Source organism: Microcaecilia unicolor, chromosome 7, assembly GCF_901765095.1.
Source record: "Microcaecilia unicolor chromosome 7, aMicUni1.1, whole genome shotgun sequence".
NCBI lineage: Eukaryota > Metazoa > Chordata > Amphibia > Gymnophiona > Siphonopidae > Microcaecilia > Microcaecilia unicolor.
The window spans coordinates 102,276,812-102,299,611 of record NC_044037.1 but is presented as its reverse complement, the minus strand read 5'-3'; the positions used below and the strand labels follow the sequence as shown (position 1 = coordinate 102,299,611).

At 45.0% G+C, this 22,800-nt stretch overlaps 1 protein-coding gene across 1 annotated transcript in view; it reads right to left on the bottom strand.

Annotated features, from left to right (window-relative positions):
• Window positions 1–421: 421 nt before the first annotated feature.
• The window catches only part of LOC115474370 (SAGA-associated factor 29), a 49,091-nt gene continuing 26,712 nt past the window's right edge, over window positions 422–22,800 (bottom strand). The window contains exons 8-10 of the mRNA XM_030209816.1: window positions 1,543–1,578; window positions 1,225–1,387; window positions 422–866 (exon numbers count right to left, since the gene is read on the bottom strand). Of these exons, the coding sequence (XP_030065676.1) occupies window positions 750–866; window positions 1,225–1,387; window positions 1,543–1,578 (316 nt within the window). The 3' untranslated portion in view covers window positions 422–749. The remainder of the gene's footprint in view (window positions 867–1,224; window positions 1,388–1,542; window positions 1,579–22,800) is intronic.

The following is a 22,800-nucleotide window of genomic DNA, read 5'->3' as shown; positions in this document are numbered from 1 at the left end:
TTTTAGGTGTCTTGCTTTATTAGCGAGCTTCCTGTATTGAAATCTATGTTGTATCCCGGTATTCTCCCCCTAATAAACTGATCCATTTTGATGTGGATTACCCTCTGATAAAACCATGCTGGCTTGGATTCTGAATTCCTGGACTCAAGATTCTCTTTTGCCTTCATCATCACCGAGGTCAGAATTAATGGCTTATAATTACTATCCTCCTCCCCATGTGCATTTTTGTAAGAGCTCTGACTAGAAAAAATAGTCTGTGGTAGTATGTCAGCATCTGTTTCCTTCCACTAAAGTACTATTGTCCACTTCTCCCTTTCTTCATGACTGTGCCATAATATTGCAGGATTCTGTACACCCAAATGTGATTTCATAACCGTACAGTACGAGCTCCCCCTACAAAGACAGAATAGCCAAACAGTAATTAAGGACTTAAATAAAAAATGGATTTATTTTGGTCAGCGAACATAGATGCAGGAATCTGGTGATGCTCTGGCTATGATTACCATAGTTCCTGCCCCTACCACTCTCCCCCCTTCTTCTGGGGACATCCATGAGCAGCAGTATGTTTCTGGGCAGCCACACAGGATCGGACCTGACTGGAGTGAATTTGGAAGCTGCATAGGCAGTCCTGATGCAGCACAGCCTCCTCAGGGCTGGAAAAGACCAGCAGTGGTGCATAATTTCCACAGGATGGATGGGCGACTGATCCTAGATGCTGAGGGTTCTTGGTTTTCCTCTGCCTCCCTCCATCACTTCTTCTTAGTCTCCTTGCAGGTCACCACATATCTCTGGGCCACGTTCAGAGGTGGAGAGTAGCCATCAGCATAGGATGTATCCTCAAATAGAACCGAGTAATCATCCTGTGGCTGAAAAGGGCAAATTGAGACAGGTAGCAGCAAACACCTTATGCTATTGTCAGTCATCAGACATACATACAGAGAGCCTAGACTCTTTTTCTTCCCCATCTATCTTCCAGCACAGATGCTTTTCAAAAGCTACAAAGCTGCTTCATTACATACATATGCAATGGGATATCAACTGCCCCTCCTCCCCTTGTTCTATGCCACACAGGGATTAGAACTAAGTACAAGAAGATAAAATGACTCAATTTAAGTTTACATATGAGACAGCTGGAACCTGGTGCATAGCAGTGAGAGGAAAAGGAAATAAATAGAGATGACTGATGCCTGGCACAAAGCAAAGAGAGAGATGACAGAATCTCACCCTTTGAGGTGGGGCATGGATCAGGGCACGGTAAAAGCAGGTGGTCTGTGGATAAAGTGCCAACACTAATTGATCCTTGTGGAATAGGGCTTCTGGGTCTGTCTCAGGATTAGCTTTCCACTGTGGCAGAGGAATGATGCGTCGTCGACTCAGCGTGTGCCGCCTGCAAGAGGAAACACTTTGGTGAAATCTGGCAAGTAGTACAATGATCAAACAAATATACCATCATGAAAGGACACAGCATAAAATCTGAGGACAAAATACCAGACTGAGCGACATCGGCACAGCAGGCAGAAAAAATGAGAGTGACTAACTTACTCTTTCCCTTCTTCATCTATGTCATCCACTTCATATCTGCAATGAAAGAAAAAAGCTAGGAATGAGAGAATAGCATGGAAAGCGATCCTAAGGTGACAAGATGCACTGCTGTATGAGACTAAAGAAGGGCCCAAGCACTGACGAGAGAGAGAGAAACCTCAGGGTAATACGACATACCAAAACATGAAACAACAGCCAAGTTCAGAGAGCAATGGTGGGAAGATAAAAGACTCCAGACATGACAAGACCAAAAAAAATGTAAGACTGCAGTGGAACTGAAAGATCTCAGTCAGTTAAATAACCAGACAGCAGTAGATTCATTGCTGGAAGTATTCCTATTCTTTTCCTGGGGCTCTGCTGCCCTCTGGAGGGCTCACATGTTTCTGCACTGCTGCTTCTCCTGTCACTCACCCACACACACATCCAAAACTACAACTACTACTATATAAATATTGAATATTATGCAAACACATAAGGGCTAATATCTGCTCTGTGGAACTTCCACTCCAGTTAAGACAAACTAACATAAGTGTGTTTGGGAATCAAGGCTCAAGTTTGAACAGGTGAGTTCATTGGTGGACAATGACTCATTTAACCAACTGGTAAAAGCTGCAGGAAAATCAAGCTTCTACCCCATGAAAAATCTATAAAAAGAGAAAGGTTTGGTGGGTTGGTGGGTGAGGGGCAGGGAAGGTGAAATCCAGAGTAAAACAAACACTTCCTCTTTTAGGAGGTAGAAGTCACACAAGACTTTATCCTTCTGGCTTCAATTTGATCCTAGAAAACATTTAACCACCTAAGAGTTTATCTGAACAAGTTCTACAACAGCAAGCTTGCACCCAGAGCAGGGTAAACTTCCAGCTTAAACCAGTGTTTCCTCTTTTTGGATGGCCAGTGTTTACACCACTAGCTTCAAATTAACACCTCGAAGTGTAGTTACTAAACTCACCTACACCTCCTGATTTCTTTCCCCATTACAATTTTTTTTAAATTGAAAAGCTGTTAAGTTCCATACATTCAGCAAGTTCTCACTATAACGATTTGTCACATGACATCAATGAAGAAATTAGGTCTTACCTGCTAATTTGCTTTCCTTTAATCCCGTTAGACCAACACAGATGCGTTATGCACTCCTACCAGCAGATGGAGACTGAGAACCACTGAGTTTCAGGTTAGCCTCTAAGTGAGCTGTACAGTCCCTTGAAAATTGGTCCTCAAATAGCAAAGTAGAAAAAAATACCAACTGTAAGCCACTGCTTCCCAAACCAGGTCCTGGAGGCACCCCAGCCAGTCAGGTTTTCAGGATATCCACAATGAATATTCATGAGAGGGATTAGTATGCAGTGGAAGCAGTGCATGCAAATCTCTCTCATGAATATTCATTGTGGATATCCTGACAACCTGAGTGGCTGGGGTGCCTCCAGGACCTGGTTTGGGAACCACTGCTCTAAGCATTAATTCCTCAGAGGCAACAGCACCAATCTCCAAGAAGCCAGATGTCTATGCTGCTGCATACAGCCAATATAAAACACCAGCGCATCTTGAACCACACTTCAAAATGGACCCATTTGCTATTACCTCTCCTTTAGCTTTATGTACTCATGCAGTTGATGCTCTCTCTCTTTTGTTTTAAAAACACATCCAGTATCCTAAACTTGGGCAAACTCATTTCAACTGAAACTGAACACTGACAAAACACACTGCCTCATCCTCTCATCGCAACACAATACGTACAAACCCATAACCATAAACATCCCAGACCACACTCTCCCTATCTCAGATAGCCTGAAAATACTCGGCGTTACAATCGACCGCAACCTTACACTTGAGAGCCAAGTGAACTCCACAACAAAGAAAATGTTCCACTCAATGTGGAAACTTAAACGTGTAAAACCTTTCTTCCCAAGGGAAACATTCCGTAACCTAATACAATCAATGGTACTAAGCCATGCAGACTATTGCAACAGAATCTATGCGGGATGTAAAGAACAACTCACAAAAAAACTCCAGACCACTCAAAACACAGCAGCCAGGCTGATACCTGGTAAAACACGATTCGAAAGTGCCAAACCCCTCCGAGAAAAACTGCACTGGCTCCCAATCAAAAACGTATTACCTTCAAAATCTGCACCCTGGTCCACAAAATTACCTATGGTGAAGTCCCAGGCTACATGACAGACCTCATAGATCTACCAACCAGAAACACAACCAGATCACGAACATACCTAAACCTTCACTACCCAAACTGCAAAGGACTCAAATACAAAGCCACCTACGCATCCAGCTTCTCCTATATAAGCACACAACTATGGAACTCACTGCCAAAAGCTGTGAAAACAACCTACGGCCATCTAAACTTCAGGAAATCACTAAAAACCAACCTGTTCAAAAAGGCATACCCTACCGACTCAACATAAATACCTACACTCTGCAACACAGCAAAACCAAAGCTCGTAATGGACACTATATAACCTCTCCTGTCTTCGATCCCCATTGTGCCTGAACCTTATTCGACCACAACATCACCATGTATTTGTTTCTCTACCAGACTTGGCGAACACCTTTACGGTACTATGTAAACCACATTGAGCCTGCAAACAGGTGGGAAAATGTGGGATACAAATGTACATAAGTACAAAAGTAATGTCATACTGGGAAAAGACCAAAGGTCCATCGAGCCCAGCATCCTGTCCCCGACAGCGGCCAATCCAAATCAAGGGCACCCGGCAAGCTACCCAAACATACAAACATTTTATACAAGTTATTCCTGAAATTGTGGATTTTTCCCAAGTCCATTTAGTCTATGGACTTGTCCTTTAGGAAACCGTCCAACCCCTTTTTAAACTCTGCCAAGCTAACTGCCTTCACTACGTTCTCCGGCAACGAATTCCAGAATTTAATTACGCGTTGGGTGAAGAAACATTTTATCCTATTTGTTTTAAATTTACTACACTGTAGTAAATAAATAAATAAAATATGCAAAACCCCTTGCAGCCCCACTCACATGCCTGCAAGTGAAGAAGGAACAACCACTGCCAGAAGGAAGATGGAAAGCAACAGAGTAAGACTAATAGGGCAAGTTCTGTGCCAGTCTAGAGGGACTAAAGGAAAGCAAATTAGCAGGTAAGACCTAATTTTTTCTTCCACTGCATCCTTCTAGACTGGCATAGATGGGAAGTCCCAAAGCAGTGACCTTTTAAGGGTGGGAGCCCCAAAGCCCTGCCTCTAAAATCCTGCACATCCAATCTGTGATGACGTGCAAATGAATGCAATGAAGACCAAACTGCCACTTTACAGATAACAAGAGGTGAAACCAGAAAGTGCGTTTGAGCTTTGGTAGAACAAGACTTTGAAGAACAATAGTTAACATAGTAAGTGACGGTAGATAAAAAACTGAACAGTCCATCCAGTCTGCCCAACAGTCACATTCATTATCTAATCAAGATTATTTATTTATTTTTATTTTTGTTACATTTGTACCCCACACTTTCCCACTCATGGCAGGCTCTATGCGGCGGGCAATGGAGGGTTAAGTGACTTGCCCAGAGTCACAAGGAGCTGCCTGTGCCGGGAATCAAACTCAGTTCCTCAGTTCCCCAGGACCAAAGTCCACCACCCTAACCACTAGGCCACTCTTCCACAAATCAATTTGTCATTTGCGAGACACAGACTGTAAAAATCTACCCGGCTCTGTCATGTTCCAAATTACCAAGTCTCCGTTGAAGCCCTCTCCAACCCATCCTATACTGGATTGCTATGTGCGGGACACAGACTGTACAAGCCAGCCCAGCACCGGCCTTAGTTTTTACAGGCAGAGTTGCCATCTAAGCACCACTTGACATACCATTAATTTTCTAATTGGAGATCCTCTGTGTTCATCTCTCACCTTTTTGAATTCCGCCACCATTTTTTTCTCCACCACCTGCCTTGGGAGGGCATCTCAGGCATCAACTACCCTATCCATGAAAAATAATTTTCTTGACATTACTCCTAAGTCTACTATTATCCCGCAACCTCATTTTCCCTTCTCTGGAAAATATTTGTTTCTATATTAATACCTTTCAAGTATTTAACTGTCTGTATCATATCTCCCATGTCCCTCCTCTCCTTTAGGGATACATATTCAGGTCTTCCAGTCTCTTCTCATACGTCTTTTGGTGCAAGACCCATACCATTTTTGTCGCCTTCCTCTGGACAGTTTCAAGTCTTCTTACATCTTTAGAAAGAGACAGTGGAAGGTAAAAGTGGTCAGAGACGCTCTTCAATGGCTGGTCCATCTGTGCTGGTCTAGAGGGAGTAAAAGGTAGATTGGAATCAATCTACACTTAAGCAAATACACCAACACCACCGCTTCCTTAATCCACCTAGTAATAGTTGCCTTGGAAGCCACCTCTCCTTTCCTAGGACCACCAAGACGCATGAACAACCTGTCGGATCAACAACTCCTGAGTAACCCACAGATACTTACGGAGGACTCTACAGACATTCAAATAACGTAAACGCCTCTGCTCCTCCAACCCAGCATGCTCACTGAGCTCCTGCAAGGAAACTGACTAACATGAAACGCGGAAACCACCTTAAGGAGGAAGGAAGGAACCAATCTGAGCTCCATCTCATCCTTGAAAAACACCAGAAAAGGCTCTCTGAAAGAAAGGGCCTGTAACTTGTAAATTCTGCATGACAAAGTCAAGGCCACCAAAGGTCTTCAAAGTCAGATACTTCAGTGTGCAACCAGACAAGGGCTCAAAGGATGCCGTGACCAAAATGGACAAAACCAGATTCAGATCCCAAGGAGGAACACATGGACAGACCGGAGGACAAATCAACTACACTCCCCAAAGGAAAGGCACCACATCCTGATAAGCTGCCAGGGAACTTATCCCAGATGAGGCCCCCAAAACACACCAGGGCCGCCACCTGCACCTTAAAAGAAGACAAGACTCTTGTCCAAGCTGGTCTGCAAAAAATCAGGAATTTGCAGCAACAACGCTTTGAAGGGCTCAATCTGACGAGTATCACACCGATCCTAAGATATGCCACATGTGCACATAAGCAAAGGAGGTAGATCACTTCTTTGAATGCAAGAGCGTCGCTATGACCTGACTTGTATATCCTTTTATTCTCAAATGCGCCCTCTCAAGAGCCAAGTCATAAGTGAGAACTGATCTGGATCTGCCACCCACACAGGACCCAGAGCTAGACAATCTTCTGCCTGAGGCAGACAGAGTGACTCCTCCACCAGGAGCAGCACCAGATGTCCTTGTGGCCATTCCAGAGCCACCAGGACTACCAGGCCTCGTAATGCTCTATCTTCTGAATGATTCTGCCTATCAAAGGCCACGGAAGAAACACATAGAGGAGGCCTAGCAAGGGCCAGACCTGTACCAGAGCATCCAGACTTTCTGCAAGGCAGTCTCTTTTCCTGTTGAAGAAATCGAGGAACCTTGGCATTGCACAAGTCGCCATTAAGCCCATGAAGGCAAGGCTCCACTTGATTCACAATGAGGGGAGAAGGTTGCCTGACTCAAATTTCAGTCTCTGATCTCTGGATCCAAGATATTTCTGCTGAGGAAGTCCACCTGCACATTGTCCATGCCTGCCACATTTATTTATGTCATAAAACTTGATATACTGCTTTGGCCTAACCAAATAGGCTTAAAGCAGTTTACATTAAAAAGAATTAAAAATAATGGTATACATGCAATAAAAAGAAAAAAAAAGATTTGCATCATGAGGTAGAAGAGAAGGTTAAAGTGAATAGATGGGTCTTCAGAGCTTGTTTAAAGGTCTGGAGAGTGGATTGATTATGGATATTTAAAAGAAGATTGTTCCAAAGTGTAGGACAAAGATAACTGAAAGTGGTGTCATGGGTAGTTGTTAGCCGGAGTTGTATAGGGGAGGGAAAGGTGAGAAGGTTGTGGTCTGCTGATCGAAGAAAATGCAGTGGTGTGTAGGGAATAAGAAGATTAGAGAGATAAGACATAGAGAAAAGCCTTGCCTTGAAAACTACAGAGTATTTTGAAGTGTATACATGCCGATAATGGAAGCCAGTGTTCAGTAACAAAAAGGGAGGGGGGGGGGGGGTAATGTGGTCAAACCTGTGTGCATTGTAAAGAAGTTGGACAGCTGTTGATTAGACTAACTATAAATGCTTAAGAGAATGTAAGGGGACACAAGAAGAGTTGCAGTAGTCCAAATGAGAAATGACTCGTGGAAAAAAAATCAGAGGATGAAGGGAAGTGGCTGGAATAAATGGATGAACTGCACGGATTCGACGAACAGCAAAAAAAGAAGACCCAAGAACTGCATCAATTTGAGGTTTAAAGGAGAGCTCAGAGCTGAAAATAACATCCACCTAGAACATGAGGGCAGCCATCTCCCATGCCCCCTTGATGATTCACATGGGTCACCATTGTAGCATTGTCCAACAACACCTGCACAGCCTTGCCACAGAGAAGATCTGGGAAAGACAGCAACACCAGCTGAATCACCCTGGTTTCCAACACGTTGATCAACTAGCTGGCCTACTCTGTCGACCACCAGCCTTGAGCCACTTGCCCCGCACAATGGGCCCCCAGCCAGAGAGACTGGCATTCGTTGTTAGCATGGACCATTAAGGGAGTTCCAAGATTTGTTCCCCCTGACAGATGACTCGCCATGAGCGCAGGCTGCGCCTCACCAGCCCCCACAGGAGAATCCTGGCCTGCAACTAAGGAGGATCCCAGGGAAAGAAGAGACATGAAGCGGATGCATGAGAGCCCTGGCCCACTGCACCACCTCCAGCAGCGCAGCCATTGATCCAAAACCTGCAGAAAATTCTAGGCCAAAGAATCCCAGGAACAGAGACTAGACTGAACATGGGTTTGTAGTTTCTGAATTTTTGCCGCAGGCAGGTACACCCTGCCCAGTCTGGTACTGAAATACATCCTGAGATACTCCAAGGTCTGTGATGGCTCCAGATGACTCGACCAGGTTGACAACCCAGCCCAATGACTACAGGACCTGCACTACTCTGGATGTGACCTTGATGCTCTCCTGGAAGGACTTTGCCTGGATAAGCCAGTTGTCCAGATAAGGGTGAACCAAGATACCTTCCTTTTAAAGAGCTGCTGCCACCATCACTACCATCACCTTGGAAAACATGCGTGAAGCAGTGACTAAACCAAAGGGGAACAAACAAAACTGATAATGCGCCTCAAAGCCATGAAGCGAAGGAATCACTGGTGAGCCTGGCGAACATGAATGTGCAGGTAGGCCTCCATCAGATCCAGAGACATAAGAAATTCTCCGGGCTAGACTGCTACAATGACTGAGCTCAAGGTCTCCAGGTGAAAAGGGGCATGCTTCACCCCCTCTCAAGTCCAGAATGGGTTGGAAATGACCCTCCTTCTTGGGGACCACAAAGTAAATGGAATGATGACACTTGCCCTTCTCCATGCTTGGAACTGGAACCACAGACCACAGACGGACCAGCCGTTGAAAAGCACCTCTAACCACTTTTACCTTCCATCGAGCACAACTGGGGGGGGGGGGGGCGGGATTCCAGAAAGGCGCCTGACAAAGGGTGGGCAAACTCCAAGGGGTAACCGTCGCAAATAATCTTGATAACCCACTGGTCTCAGGTAATCTGAGTCCACCTCTGATAAGAGGGTGGCTCCCAAAGGAATTGAAGGCTGGCCCCAGACCCCTTCATTGGGCAACACACACCCAGGGATGGGAAAGCAGAGAGCCCAGAATCCCAGCCTCCTTGGTGACCCCTGAAAGGACTGTGCTTTCTGAAAGAAATAACTACATTTGGAACCTCCTCCCCTCTCCCAGGACAATACCAGCAAGCCTCACGAAAAATACCTCTCCCAGAGGAACCTCTGTCAACCGCCCTAGGCTTGTCCTCCGGGAGATGAGGACCCTTTGTCTCCCCCCAGACTCTTGACCAGCTTATCCAACTCCTCTCCAAACAAGCAAAGAGCGCCTCAAAAAGGAAACTTGCTAAGCTTAGATTAGGAGACCGTGTCCCCCGACCAGCCCCACAGGCACAATGAATGGCTAGCCGCCAAACTGAGAGCCATGGACTTAGCCAATACATGGAGAAGACAAAAAAGGGCATCTGACAAGAAAAAAGAACCCATTTCAAGTTTGGCAGCCTCCTGATCCACCAGGGCCCAATCATCCGAGTCCCTGTCCAAAATATACTCCGCCCAAAGAAAACAGGCCCTGTCCACCAAACCCCTACAATTAGTAGCTTGTATAGCTAGGGTCACTACATCACAACTCTGCTTCAAGAGAGTCTCCACCTGGTGATCCTGGGGGTCCTTCAGGATCGTACCACCATCTACCAGGACGGTATTCTTCTTGGTCACCGTGGAGACTACAGCATCCACCAAGGGAAGCTGCAAGGACACCCTACCCTGGTCAGGAATTGGGTAAAGGTGAACCATAGATTGGGCAATCCAAAAAGAAGTGTCAGGAAAATTCCACTGCATCTGAATCGCATCCCTAATGTCTTGGTGCATAGGAAAGGACTTAGATGACTTCCGAATACCTTTCAAAAGCGGATACACCATCCACGGAGCTTCCTTAAATGCTTCTTTAAACATCAGCACCGAGACCTGGGAAATGAGCTCCTGCAAATCTTCACGATATTTAAAGGAGATGAAAAATATGCACAATGGAGGAATCCTCACCTGGGGGCAACTCTGCCATCATAAACTCCTCCCCCTTTGTCTAATTCTGATCCAGGACCTCTTCATACTTGGCCATCCCAATTGTCCTCTGACAGGGGGAGGGAACCGCAGTCCAGGGGGTCCTCCTCACCCAATCCACCCACTGTCTCTTGCAAGGCCAGAAGAAGCCCCCCCCCCCCCCCCCCCACTCCATTGTTGCTACCAAGTCTGTCTGCCACCCCTATGAAAGCAGGCGGCCTAGTACATAGCCAGCACTAATTCAGGTGGGAAATCCACCCCAGAGGGTCCTGGCAGAACTGGGTTGCTCAGCTGAGGCCCAGAGGAAGGCATAAGCTGCAATCAGAGTGGCTGCTCAAATCCCGATGCGGTATCCTTCAAGATGGTGGCGGTTCCTGCCAAAATTTTGATCGCCATTGTTCGCCCCTCATCACGCACCACTCCCACCAAGTACCTGCAAGAAGGCCCCAGCATAGACACAGCCTCTCTTGCTGAAGTTGATGCTCCCACATCTCCCCAGCCAGCACAAAAAGAGCTGCACCCTGCAGATTCCAGGCTCCAGCGATGACAGAGGAAGCAGTACTTTAGCCACTGCAAACTCATCCTCTCTACAACACCGTGGGAGCACCGGAGAAAGAACCGAGAGACAAACCCCGACAGGGAAATAAGGGAGCAGGAGACAGTCCAGCGACACTGCAAGGAGCAGGTTGTAAAGAAAGACCACACAACTGTGAGGCACTAAAGCAAAGCACTTCTCTTGCTTTTTTTTTTAAATTTATTTATTTTACCGCAGGTAGACCCCCTACCACCACCACCAAGGAAAAGAACAAAAATTCCTTAGGGCTTACCGGGCCTACACAGGCTTACCACTGCTATCATTTGCTGAGACTGAGAATACACTGATTTTCAAGGGACTGCACAGCACACTTATAGGCTCAATTGAAATTCAATGGTTCTCAGTCTCCATCTGCTGGTAGGAGTACATAACCTATCTGTGCCAGTCTACAGGGATGCTATGGAAATATCCAGTTACATTTCCACCTTTTAAAATAGTCTCCCTATCCCTTACCTCCCCAAACAACACATCCTCCCATCCAGCCCCCCCCCCCCCCCCCCACCACAAAAACTTCCAATTCTAAAATTCCTCAAGGACATTAAACTCCTCCCTTGATGTGTGTGATAACACTAAAGCATTTTTTTCCTCCTCAATGAGATGTAACAGCATATGGCACCTCTAATATCAAGATGAGAACACACTATGACCTTTATGACTGTGACACACCCCAGTGGTATCTTGGAACCCCCTCCTTACTTGTTGGCGGCATGGCTGTAGCTCACAACCTCGGCCAGTATCCACTGCTCATCTCCATCCACAGCCTTCACCCGTGCAGCCACCTTGTCCCCTGGCTTAGCCACATAGTCACTGGATGCAGCGATTGCACCACAAAGAGGTGGTGGTCTACAGCAGGAAGAAAGAAGAGAGACGGCATGATTCTTGAATCCTCAGTATCTTATGTTAGAGAGGTGATAGTGAGATTGAGAAGGCTGGGGTGGAGGGTTGGGGGGGGGGGGGGGAGGCAATGGAGACATACTTCTCTCCTGGTTTCCCGATCCAAAGAGGCAGTGTCATGGCAGACTGCTGTAAAAGGGTCATCAGTACTCCTCGTCGCATGGTCTTCCGTGGGGGTTCAGAGTCATTGTACAGACCTGCGATCTTAGCAGCTGCAAAAGGAAAGAGGGAGAGAAAGATGAGCACTCATCTGTTGCTCGGTTACACAATGTCAATGAGGCTGTCTCTTCCTATAATACTATTCTCGCCTCTGCTCTGGATACTCTCGCTCCTCCCATTCCTCGTTCTGTAAAACGTACCAAACCCCATCCTTGGCTGACCTCTAGAATCCGCTACCTACGCTCCTGTGCCCACTCTGCCGAACACCTTTGGTTGAAATCCCGTGCCCATGCTGACTTCATACATTTCAAATTCTTGCTGACCTCCTTCCAGTCTGCTCTTTTACTTGCCAAACAGGACTATTACATCCAGTTGACAAATTCTCTTGGCTCAAATCCTTGATGTCTCCTTGCTACACTGAACTCTCTCCTCAAACTGCCTTCACCTCCAACCCCCCCCTTCACTTTCCCCCAAGACTCTGGCTGAGTTCTTTCATGATAAGGTTCACAAGATTAAACTTGAATTCTCAACCAGGTCACCTCCACCTCTCCTTCCCTTAGTCCGTTCTCTCAATCCTCCAGCCCCTGCCTCCTTTTCTGAAATCACTGAAGAGGAAACTACACATCTTCTTTCCTCCTCGAAACTAACTACCTGTTCCTCTGATCCTATTCCCACCCATCTACTTAACACTATCTCTCCTACTGTCATCCCTTTTATCTGTCATATCCTCAAATTTTCACTGTCCACTGTGACTGTTCGTGATGCCTTCAAACATGTCGTAGTCACACCACTTCTTAAAAAATAAATGGATTGGACCCTACCTGTCCTTCCAACTATCGCCCCATCTCCCTCCTCCCTTTCCTATCCAAGATACTTGAACGTGCTGTTCACCGCCGTTGCCTTGACTTTCTTTCATCTCAAGCTATTCTTGATCCACTTCAATCTGGCTTTCACCCCCTTCATTCAACTGAAACAGCGCTTGCTAAAGTCTCCAATAATCTGTTCCTGGTCAGATCCAAAGTCTCTATTCTATCCTCATCCTTCTCGATTTATCTGCTGCTTTTGACACTGTTGATCACAGCGTACTCCTTGATACGCTGTCCTCACTTGGATTCAGGGCTCTGTTCTTTCCTGGTTTTCTTCTTCTCTCTCCTAGCATACGTTTAGTGTATACGCTAGTGGATTCTCCTCTACTTCTATCCCACTGTCAGCTGGTGTACCTCAGGGATCTGTCCTGGGACCTCTTCTTTTCTCCAGCTATACTTCTTCCCTTGGTACTCTGATTCTCATCCCATGGTTTTCAGTACCATCTTTATGCTGATGACTAACAGATCTACCTCTCCACACCAGAAATCTCAGCCGAAATCCAGGCCAAAGTATCAGCCTGCCTGTCTGACATTGCTGCCTGGATGTCTCAGCGCCATCTGAAACTAAACATGACCAAGACCGAGCTTCTTATCTTTCCCCCTAAACCAACCTCTCCTTCCCCCCCCCCCCCCCCCCCCCCCCCCCCCCCCCCCCCCCCCCCCCCCCCCCCCCCCCCCATTCTCTATTTCTGTAGATAACACTCTCATCCTTCCTGTCTCATCAGCTTGTAACCTTGGGGTCATCTTCGACCCCTCCCTCTCCTTCTCTGCACATATTCAGCAGACTGCTAAAACCTGTCGTTTCTTTCTCTATAATGTCACCAAAATTCGCCCTTTCCGTTCTGAGCACACTCCCAGAACCCTCATCCACACTCTTATCACCTCTCGCTTAGACTATTGCAACTTGCTTCTCACAGGTCTCCCACTTAGCCATCTCTCTCTTCTTAAATCTGTTCAAAATTCTGCTGCACGACTAATATTCCGCCAGTGTCGTTATGCTCATATTAGCCCTCTCCTCAAGTCACTTCACTGGCTTCCTATCTGTTTCCGCATACAGTTCAAACTCCTCTTATTGACCTATAAGTGCATTCACTCTGCAGCTCCTCAGTACCTCACCACTCTCATCTCTCCCTACATTCCTCCCCGGGAACTCCGTTCACTGGGTAAATCTCTCTTATCTGCACCCTTCTCCTCCACTGCTAACTCCAGACTCCGTTCCTTTTATCTTGCTGCACCATATGCCTGGAATAGACTTCCTGAGCCAATACGTCAAGCTCCATCTCTGGCCGTCTTCAAATCTAAGCTAAAAGCCCACCTTTTTGATGCTGCTTTTAACTCCTAACCCTTATTCACTTGTTCAGAACCCTTATTTTATCATCCTCACTTTAACAATCCATATCTCTTGTTTGTCTGTCCTAATTAGATTGTAAGCTCTGTCGAGCAGGGACTGTCTCTTCATGTTCAAGTGTACAGCGCTGCGTACGTTTAGTAGCGCTTTAGAAATGATAAGTAGTAGTAGTAGTAGTTAAGGAAAGAAATAGAGAAAAGTGCATGAAAGAAGAACAGCAACAAAAGAGATGGGGTACAGGAGAAAAACTGAAATAGTGAGGAGTTAAAAGAGCGAAAAAGGGAGCTTTTTTTCCATAGGAAGAGAAAAACATGTGCTGTGTGAAAAAATGTTCAATACCCACACAGGTACAGATTAACACACAGAAACACAGCAACCTAGAACATGATGCTGGAAAACAAAATTACAGCCCATCCACTCTACCAACAGCCAAGCTGTGGTGTTCAGTCATCCGTGCTTGTCCTATGCTTTCTTGATTCTGATATTAATCTTTGCCTCCACCTGTCCCACACATCCACTACTCTTTTCATAAAGAAATATTTCCTAAGATTGCTCCTGAGCCTACCCCCTTTCACCTTCATCCTATACCCCTGTGTTCCAAAGCCTCCTTTCCAATGAAAGAGATCTGATCCCTATACATTAATAATTTGGAGGAATTCAAATATTGCCAAATACTTCCTCTTTCCCACTTCTCCTTCAGAGTAATCATATACTTTCTGACAAAAACCATTGACTATTTTGGTAGCCACCCTCTGGACTGACTCCATCCAGTTTACATCCTTAGAAGGTGGGGTCTTCAGAATTTTATGCAGTACTCCAATGAGGAGTCACCAGAAACTTATAGAGGCACTATTCAGTGTCAACTTTTCATGGGTGCTAGACTGCTGCCACCACTGCCAGGCTTCCATCTGGACCTGCCACTACTGTCCTGTCAAGCAGTCCAATCCTGCACCAGTACTTACTTCAGTAGCAAAATTCAGCACAGAGCCTCTGAGGCTTTCTGTGATCACTGACCCTGTTGTACTCTACCTCTTGTACATGCTTCCATCGTGATAAGAAGATCATGCAAGAGGAGGAAATGGGGGGCACCATGGGATCCATCAGCATATGAGAGCTCAGACATCCTGCACTGCATTTTGTTACTAAAGTCGATGCTGCTGGGGGAATAGACTACTCAAAAAGATGGTGGCAGAGGTGAAGGGGGATGCTAAGAGAGGAAATGATCTGAGTAGGGTATTGCCCCCAATGCCTATGGATGACCATAATTAATCCATCCCGCCACCCAGAAGAATGAAAGAGTACCACCAACAACAGGGAAGGTGTGGTAGGTAGGTCACTTACCAATTCTCCTTTCTTCCAGCAGGGACTTAATCTCTGCAATCTTGTCCAGGGATTTGCGCAGGATGCTGGAAGAAGAGAAAAAGTTATTAGTACTCATGAGCAGTGTCGGGATCAGTAACCCAGTAGATACTGTGGAAAAATTTCACCCTGTTCTAGTCCTTCCAAACTAGCACAGCTTCCCTCCTTTTTCTTGATACTGACAGGAAGGAAAATTTGAGTGTATGTCGAAAGCCACAATGAAAAGACTGATTTATTGTACTTATTTAGGAATTTGACACCCTTACCTAGGGTATCTTACAAGAATTGACTTATAGTCCCTGACTATAGTAGACACAAAAAGAGCAGCAGAAATAAATCAAATGTGGACTTTTCATCAACTTTCCATTTCCCTGTAATGAGTGCACAAGGTTTTATGGGACAAAGTTCCTCTGTCATAACTAGGCACTTTACCACCCAGGGCAAGAAATCATATTTGTGCCTCTCTTTCTATCCACCTCAATTCTCCTAGTCCTCCTGACCCCCACCCACTATCTATCATCCCAGTCCCCCTATCGAGTCATTTCCCTAGTATTTCTCAAGCCCTCATTCACTAAGCTTTTTTTCCACTCCTCTCAATAGTCCTTTGTCCATTGCTGCCACCAATACCAACATTATTTCCCTGGGTCCCCCAATGCCCTTTCCATCCTACCCCACACACATAACCACCCTTACTTACTTTCCAGATCTCCTTTCCTCTCTTGGCCACAGCCACAAAAGGAAGAAACAGCAATACCTTAGTGGCTACAACCACCCTCTCTCTCCTCCAAATCCTTATGCAGGCAGGCTGGACTAAACTGACACTGCTTTGATCCTGGGGAACTGAGTCGACTCCCACTGCAGCTCCTTGTGACTCTGGGCAAGTCACTTAACCCTCCATTGCCCCTGGCATAAAATAAGTACCTGAATATATGTAAACTGCTTTGAATGTAGTTGCAAAAACCTCAGAAAGGCGGTATATCAAGTCCCATTTCCCTGTCCCTCTTTGGGGGCGAGGGGTCTGGATTAACCCGAAAGCCTCTATGCATGTAGAAGCAGCCAAATGAACAAGATAAACACCTGGTCCTACTCTCAAGCCATAGTTGTGATTAGACCTGTGCAGCCTGCTCATGCACTCTTCTGGGAAGGTCTTGGATCAGTCCATGTTCGTCAAATACCAGAGAGCCATACTGCTGGTAGTTGTTTCTGGGTGCCGCCTTACTTGCTCTTCTCTGTGGCTTCATTCTCTTTGTATACAGTAACATCTCACTGGGAGCAAGTGAGGCATCGATTCTGAAGCAGGCTCTGTACTCTGGGCAACTGTCCAGCTGTATCCAATTACAACCCTGCCTTGTTCACATATGTTCATTCACATACTATAAAGTGACAATAAAATACAACACACAGGATGGGTTCTTCCTGCAGTTAACATCAAGCAGCCCCAGGTAATGTTATACAAGAGAAGAGCCAGCCACTCACTTGCACTCTGCTTCTGCGCTCGGCCTTGGCTGTGGTGTAGAGTCCTCGTAGCTTTGTCCGGTAGTATGGGGAAACTGAAACAAAAATATCGTGATCCATTGATGGGAGGATGACAAGGTTTATTTAATGGGGAAAATATTGTACATTCAATATTCAGCCTGTGATGGTCAGCATTCTTTTAATGTCCAGGCGTCAGCATTGAATATCCGATGCTAATTATAGTTCTGCTGGCTAACGGAGCTTATGCAGGTCCCAGCAGATATTCAGCCAGGATCCGCATAAGGGATGTAGGTGCCCTGTGCTGCTCCCTTCCTCACCCCTGATATGAAGAAGGGTTGGCCAAGACCTCCAGCATTCCCTTCAGCCTTCACCCAGTCTCCCTCCCTCATGTACCTTCCCCTCAGCTTTCACCCAGTCTCCCTCTCAGAGGCTGCCATCTATCCCTCACTTTGCACACTGCAGCTGAAGAAGAAACAGCATGATTCCTACTTCTCCGCTGAAATTCAGCAATCTGTAAGCTTAATCTCATGATGCAGAAAATTCGGGATGGTCTTGCCGTTTCAAGTCCCACTAAAATACAACACTTCCTGAACTTCCTGCACCATGTAGCTCAAGCTTTCAGAGAGTCAAATGCACCAGCAAAGTAGGAACCTGTGTTTCCTGCCACAGCATAACAACAAAGTTTTTTTTTTTTTGGGGGCGGGGGGGGGGCAAGAAATCTCAAGCACCAGGATTATAATTTCTAGGCACCAAAGCAACCTGGCACTTAGGATTTATCAAGCCCGGGCTGACTAATTTAGAGAAATGCATGGAAATGACAGCAGATGGGCTGGGCATTTTTCTATCCCTCATGGGACTTACTCTTGTTTTCTGTCTGCATCCTTTCATGTGTTTTCTGAATGTTCACCAAGTTGTGTCACTCCTAGAGCGTTCTTCCTGTAAAGAAAAAGAGAACGAGGTAGAGGAGGCACATTCTCTAGAACAGAGAGTGAGAAAACTGTCCCATTACAACTCCCAAGATGCTGCCCCCCTCCCCCATGTTGTCTTATTGTACCTGCGTTGTTTGATCAGTTGGTGCAGTTCCCCCAACAGCTCTGAAATCCGTGTATCTGCTGACACCAGTGCCATGGCTGCTGCTAACAGTTATTCGCCTGTGAATTAAAAAGCAAAGAGCAGGCCTCTGTTAGTGATGTCAAAGCCAACAGTGGTACATCCCACAATGCTGCTCTTAAAACCAGGGCCAGAAAGAAGCAGGCTACACAATTGCTTAGGGATTTCAACTGTTTAAGAGAACCTCCAGACTCATTTTCGGGTGCTTTTCGCTTCAGTGATGGTGCCTATCGGAGAAGGTCTGTCCATCTATTTTTCTGTTCATCTGTATGCATAGGTAGGTTAACATATGCACAAGTAGCTGAGAAGAAGTCAAGCAGAACCACAAGGATTCAAGGCACTTAACAGGAGAGGGAGAGGAAGTGCTGGAGGCCACGGTGAATAAAAAGAAATTGTATTATGGGGATCCAAGCCCCACATCTCAAGGAGCAGCACTGCTGGGCCACAGCAAAGAGTAGTGAGTAAAGGAGGAGAAAGAAAGGATTGGAGTAGCAAGTGGGAAGGAGTGCAGGGGAAAGAAAAAGGGAAAAACTTATATGCGAGGGGAGCTCAAGAGCCTTTTCGAATGGATAAGAAGCTCCATGGCACATTTTTTCAACAAATATAAAATTACAGAAGCTCCAGGTATGCTTTTCTACACTTTTCTTCTGTGATCACATCTTCTCAAAGACAAACCAAAATTGAAGAAGCGTTTAATATGGGTTCTGGCACTAAATGCCAGAAACCTAAACCAGGCTCACCGTGGAAAGGCTCCGACCAGTAAAGCCAGATATAGCAAACAACTCACTAATATTACAGCGATACTTACCGAGAACAATAAGAAATCAAGGCAGATGTAAGTTTGAATCTCAGCTTAACAAGGCAGAAAAGAGAATTAGCACATGAAAGATGATATAGTAGCATGCTGCTTCTTCGGCGACAGTACGAATCTTCAAAACTGCTGCAGAAGTCACAGTAATCGTAACCACAACAACATTAGGATTTCAGATGTCCCCGAGGAAATGAAGGATCTACCCAATTAAATTTATGGAAGACTTCCTTTGTGAAAATCTGCAAATTCAGTTCTATAGGAGCTTTGAAAAAGGGTGCACAAAGTGCCTACACTGCAAATCCCAAGCAGAAGTCACCAAGACCATTTGTAATGAAAGTCATGCACTTTCCCCAAGTCGTCAAGATTGTTAATATTGCCAAAACTAAACAAAATCTGCTACGGAATAGAAATCAAATAACTGCTGACTTCTCCAAAGCACAAGCCATTTTGGCACTAAGACCCAGACAGAAAGCTTTGGATGCTAAATATGGACTTTTTGCTCCTGCTATAATGAAGGTGCCATATCACAACTCTAAAATTTTATTGAGACCCAAAATCTTTGAAAAATTTCTGGAAGATCAGGAAGCTTTACAAATGGCTACAACCTGAAGTCACAACAGTCTAGTCTTCCTGAAGGCAGCTGCTGAAGATGTATATGTGATGGATCACTATCTCTTTTGTGCCTAATTCTCTCCTGCCTCCATTCTACCTCTCAACCCTACTTTGTCCTCTTAGTGAGTGTGGTAATGGCAGTATGTCATTGTCTTTCTTTCTAATACTGTTCCTGTTGCTGAGAATTATCATTACAACAACTATAACTGCATCAATGCTAGATTATAAGTCTCTTAAATTCTGGCTGTTCCACCTTATAAAGGAGGTCTTCATCAGTGATATGCTCATATAATCTTTACGCCTCACTTGCTTAATGTTTTCCCCTTAAACGTGAAGAGAATCCACCATTCAATAAAAGGGGGGAAAAACTTAGTTTTAAGAATTTAAATCCTTCCATAGTGTTCATGCAAGAATCCCATCTCTGCATCTGAATTGCGGAAATTAAAACATGACTGGGTCAATGTCCAATTATTGAAACTATTTACTGACATCACATAGAAAACATAGTAAAAGTTGTTGACGCTTTTAGAGATCTTGCTGGCACAGTTGACTTCCTGTCAATATGTATATCTAGGAGGAGATTAATGTCTCCTCCCATTATTACAAAGTTTGCTCCTGTTAGTGCTAGTTGTTCATTAAGATTAAAGAAAAATGATGGTTGATCTGTATTTGGAGCTTAAATGTTCAGGAATGCATATTTCCTCTGAGCAATTAGAACTGTCAATAAAACCCAGTGGCCATCCTCATCTGTAATGTGAGAAAGGATACTGTAGTGATTTAGCAAGAAGGATGAGAACACCATTATTATTTTTTTTTTTTTTAACACCAATCATGGAACCTCATTGACTCATAGCATATTTTACATCCTCCTGATTTGGATTTTTCTTTTCACACCAAACCTCATAATACTTTTTCTCACCTTGATTATATTTTTGTATCTAAACATCCACTGGATAATATTTCTGAGTATAGCACAGATATTTACCTGAAGCAGGTGTTCTCTGAGGACAGCAGGCCAATTATTCTCACATCTGGGTGATGTCATCTGATGGAGCCCAGTGCGGACGCTAACGAGTAATGTAAAAGTTTCTAGCAGCATCCTACCATGCCTTCCCACCTGACACGCCAGTCAGGTGAAAAAGCAAAAAAAAAAAAACCTCAACTAGAATCAACTCCTAGGGGAGGTGGGAGTGTATATGAGAACAAAATTGGCCTGCTGCCCTCAACACCTGCTACAGGTAAATACCTTTGCTTTCTAAGAGGACAAGCAGACCTTCCTATTCTCACATCTGGGAATCCCTAGCTACTAGGCTCACCGAAACAACAAGCTAGGATAAGAGTCTCAAAACTTCAAGACTAAAACTTCAATCAATCAATCTGAAACTATATGCAAACTAGCTGTGTAAGTGCAGCCTGTAACAGAATACAACAGGGCCTAGGAGGGTGAAGTTGGAATTTAGACACCAAACAAACTCTGCAGGATCACCTGCCTGAACCAACTGTCGCGTCAGGTATCCTGATCAAGGCAGTAATGAGATATGAAAGTGTGAACAGAAGACCACATTATAGCCCTGCAACACAGCCATGGCTCTGACATTATGAGCCGTGACATGGCCCTCAAGAGTCAGCCCAGCCTGAGTATAAGTAAAGGAGATGCAATCTGCTATTAAATTTGAAAGTGTGCGTTAGCCGATGGCTATCGCCATCCAATTTGGGTCAAAAGATCAAAAAGTTGGGTGGACTGTCTATGGGCTTTAGTCTGCTCCAGACAGAAGGCTAAGGCTCACTTGCAGTCTCAGGTATGCAGTACACTTTCATCAGGATGGGCATGTGGACCAACTGATTGGAAATCCAACACTGTCTTAGGAAAGAACTTAAGGTGCATGCTGTAATGTCCACTCTGTCCCCTGCCCCCTGGGAGAAGAGGACACTTCAGCCCTAGAATTGGAAATAAGAGAGACAATCAGACTTAGATATAGGCGCAACCAGTAAAAATCTTTATTGGTATCTCACTAAGCCAATACAAAATAACTGTTCTCTCTGGAGCAGGTTGTCACACATAAAAAGTCAGACGCAAACACTGAATAACAAAGTCTGCTCAGCTCATGTCTCTTAGTTATCACATATATACTGTTGTAAGTTTCATTTCTCCTAAATCATGTGATTTCTCCTAAACTAACTTATGGTCATATATGGATTTTCCTGTAATATTCTGTTATTGTTTATATGTATACATATGGCAATTTCCTACATTGTATCATCCTCTCCTCTTGTGTGCACATGCACACTTTGTGGCAATTAATTCCTTATCAGTACAGCATGCTCACAGCATGCAAATAACCATGTAGCAAACTAGTAGATATTATAAAACACCTGGTGTCCTTCCTCTCTGAACACATATTTCCATTGGGACATCTTGGGCTCGCAGAGTTCTGTCTCTCATCACCAAGGTTATATCCATGTTTCTGCCATATTTGGACTGCATAGCCTCAGTCCCTTCCAAGTGTCACCTTGACATGTAACATGTACTTTCCATTTCCTGAGAAAGCACTGTAACTTACATGCAGCTGCAGGAATAACTAAAAATATGCTGAAGACAGCAAGGCTAGGAAAACAGAGCCAGCCGGGCCATCTTACAGACCTAGTACCATATAACAGGTCTTGCATAGGAAGGAATATACAATGCACAGAACTACTCTGTTATGAAATTTAGTTTAAGGTGGATGAGCTACCAGGGCTTGCACCTCACTGATTGTGCAAGCTAAAACGACTGCCACAAGAAACACAACAGGAATCAAGAGGCTCAAAATGAGCTTTCATCAGCTGGGTGAATATCACATTGAGATCCATGACACAGTGGGAGGTTTGACAGAGGGCTTTGTTAACAACAAACTTCTCATGAAATGAACAACTAGAGGCTGCACAGAGATGGACTTGCTTCCTACACAGTGATAAGTGTCAACTGCACTGAGATGCACCCTTACAGAGTTGGTTTTCAAACCAAACTCAGAGAGGTATAGGAGGTAGACAAGCAGTTTTTGTGTAGTCAAGAGAAAGGATCTAGGCCTTGCCCTCCCAGCACATGGCAAACCCCCTCCACTTACAACTAACACTTCTTAGTGGAATCTTGCCTGGATGCCAGCAAGATGCAAGAGACACCCTCTGGAAGTCCAAGGGTTTGAATTCTATACTTTCAACATCCAAGCCATGAGGGCCAGAAATTGGATGTTGGAATGTAGAAGGGAACCCTCGTTCAGCATGATGAGGGTCGGAAAACAATCCAATCTCCATGGATCTTTGGAAGACAACTCTAGAAGAAAAGGGAACCA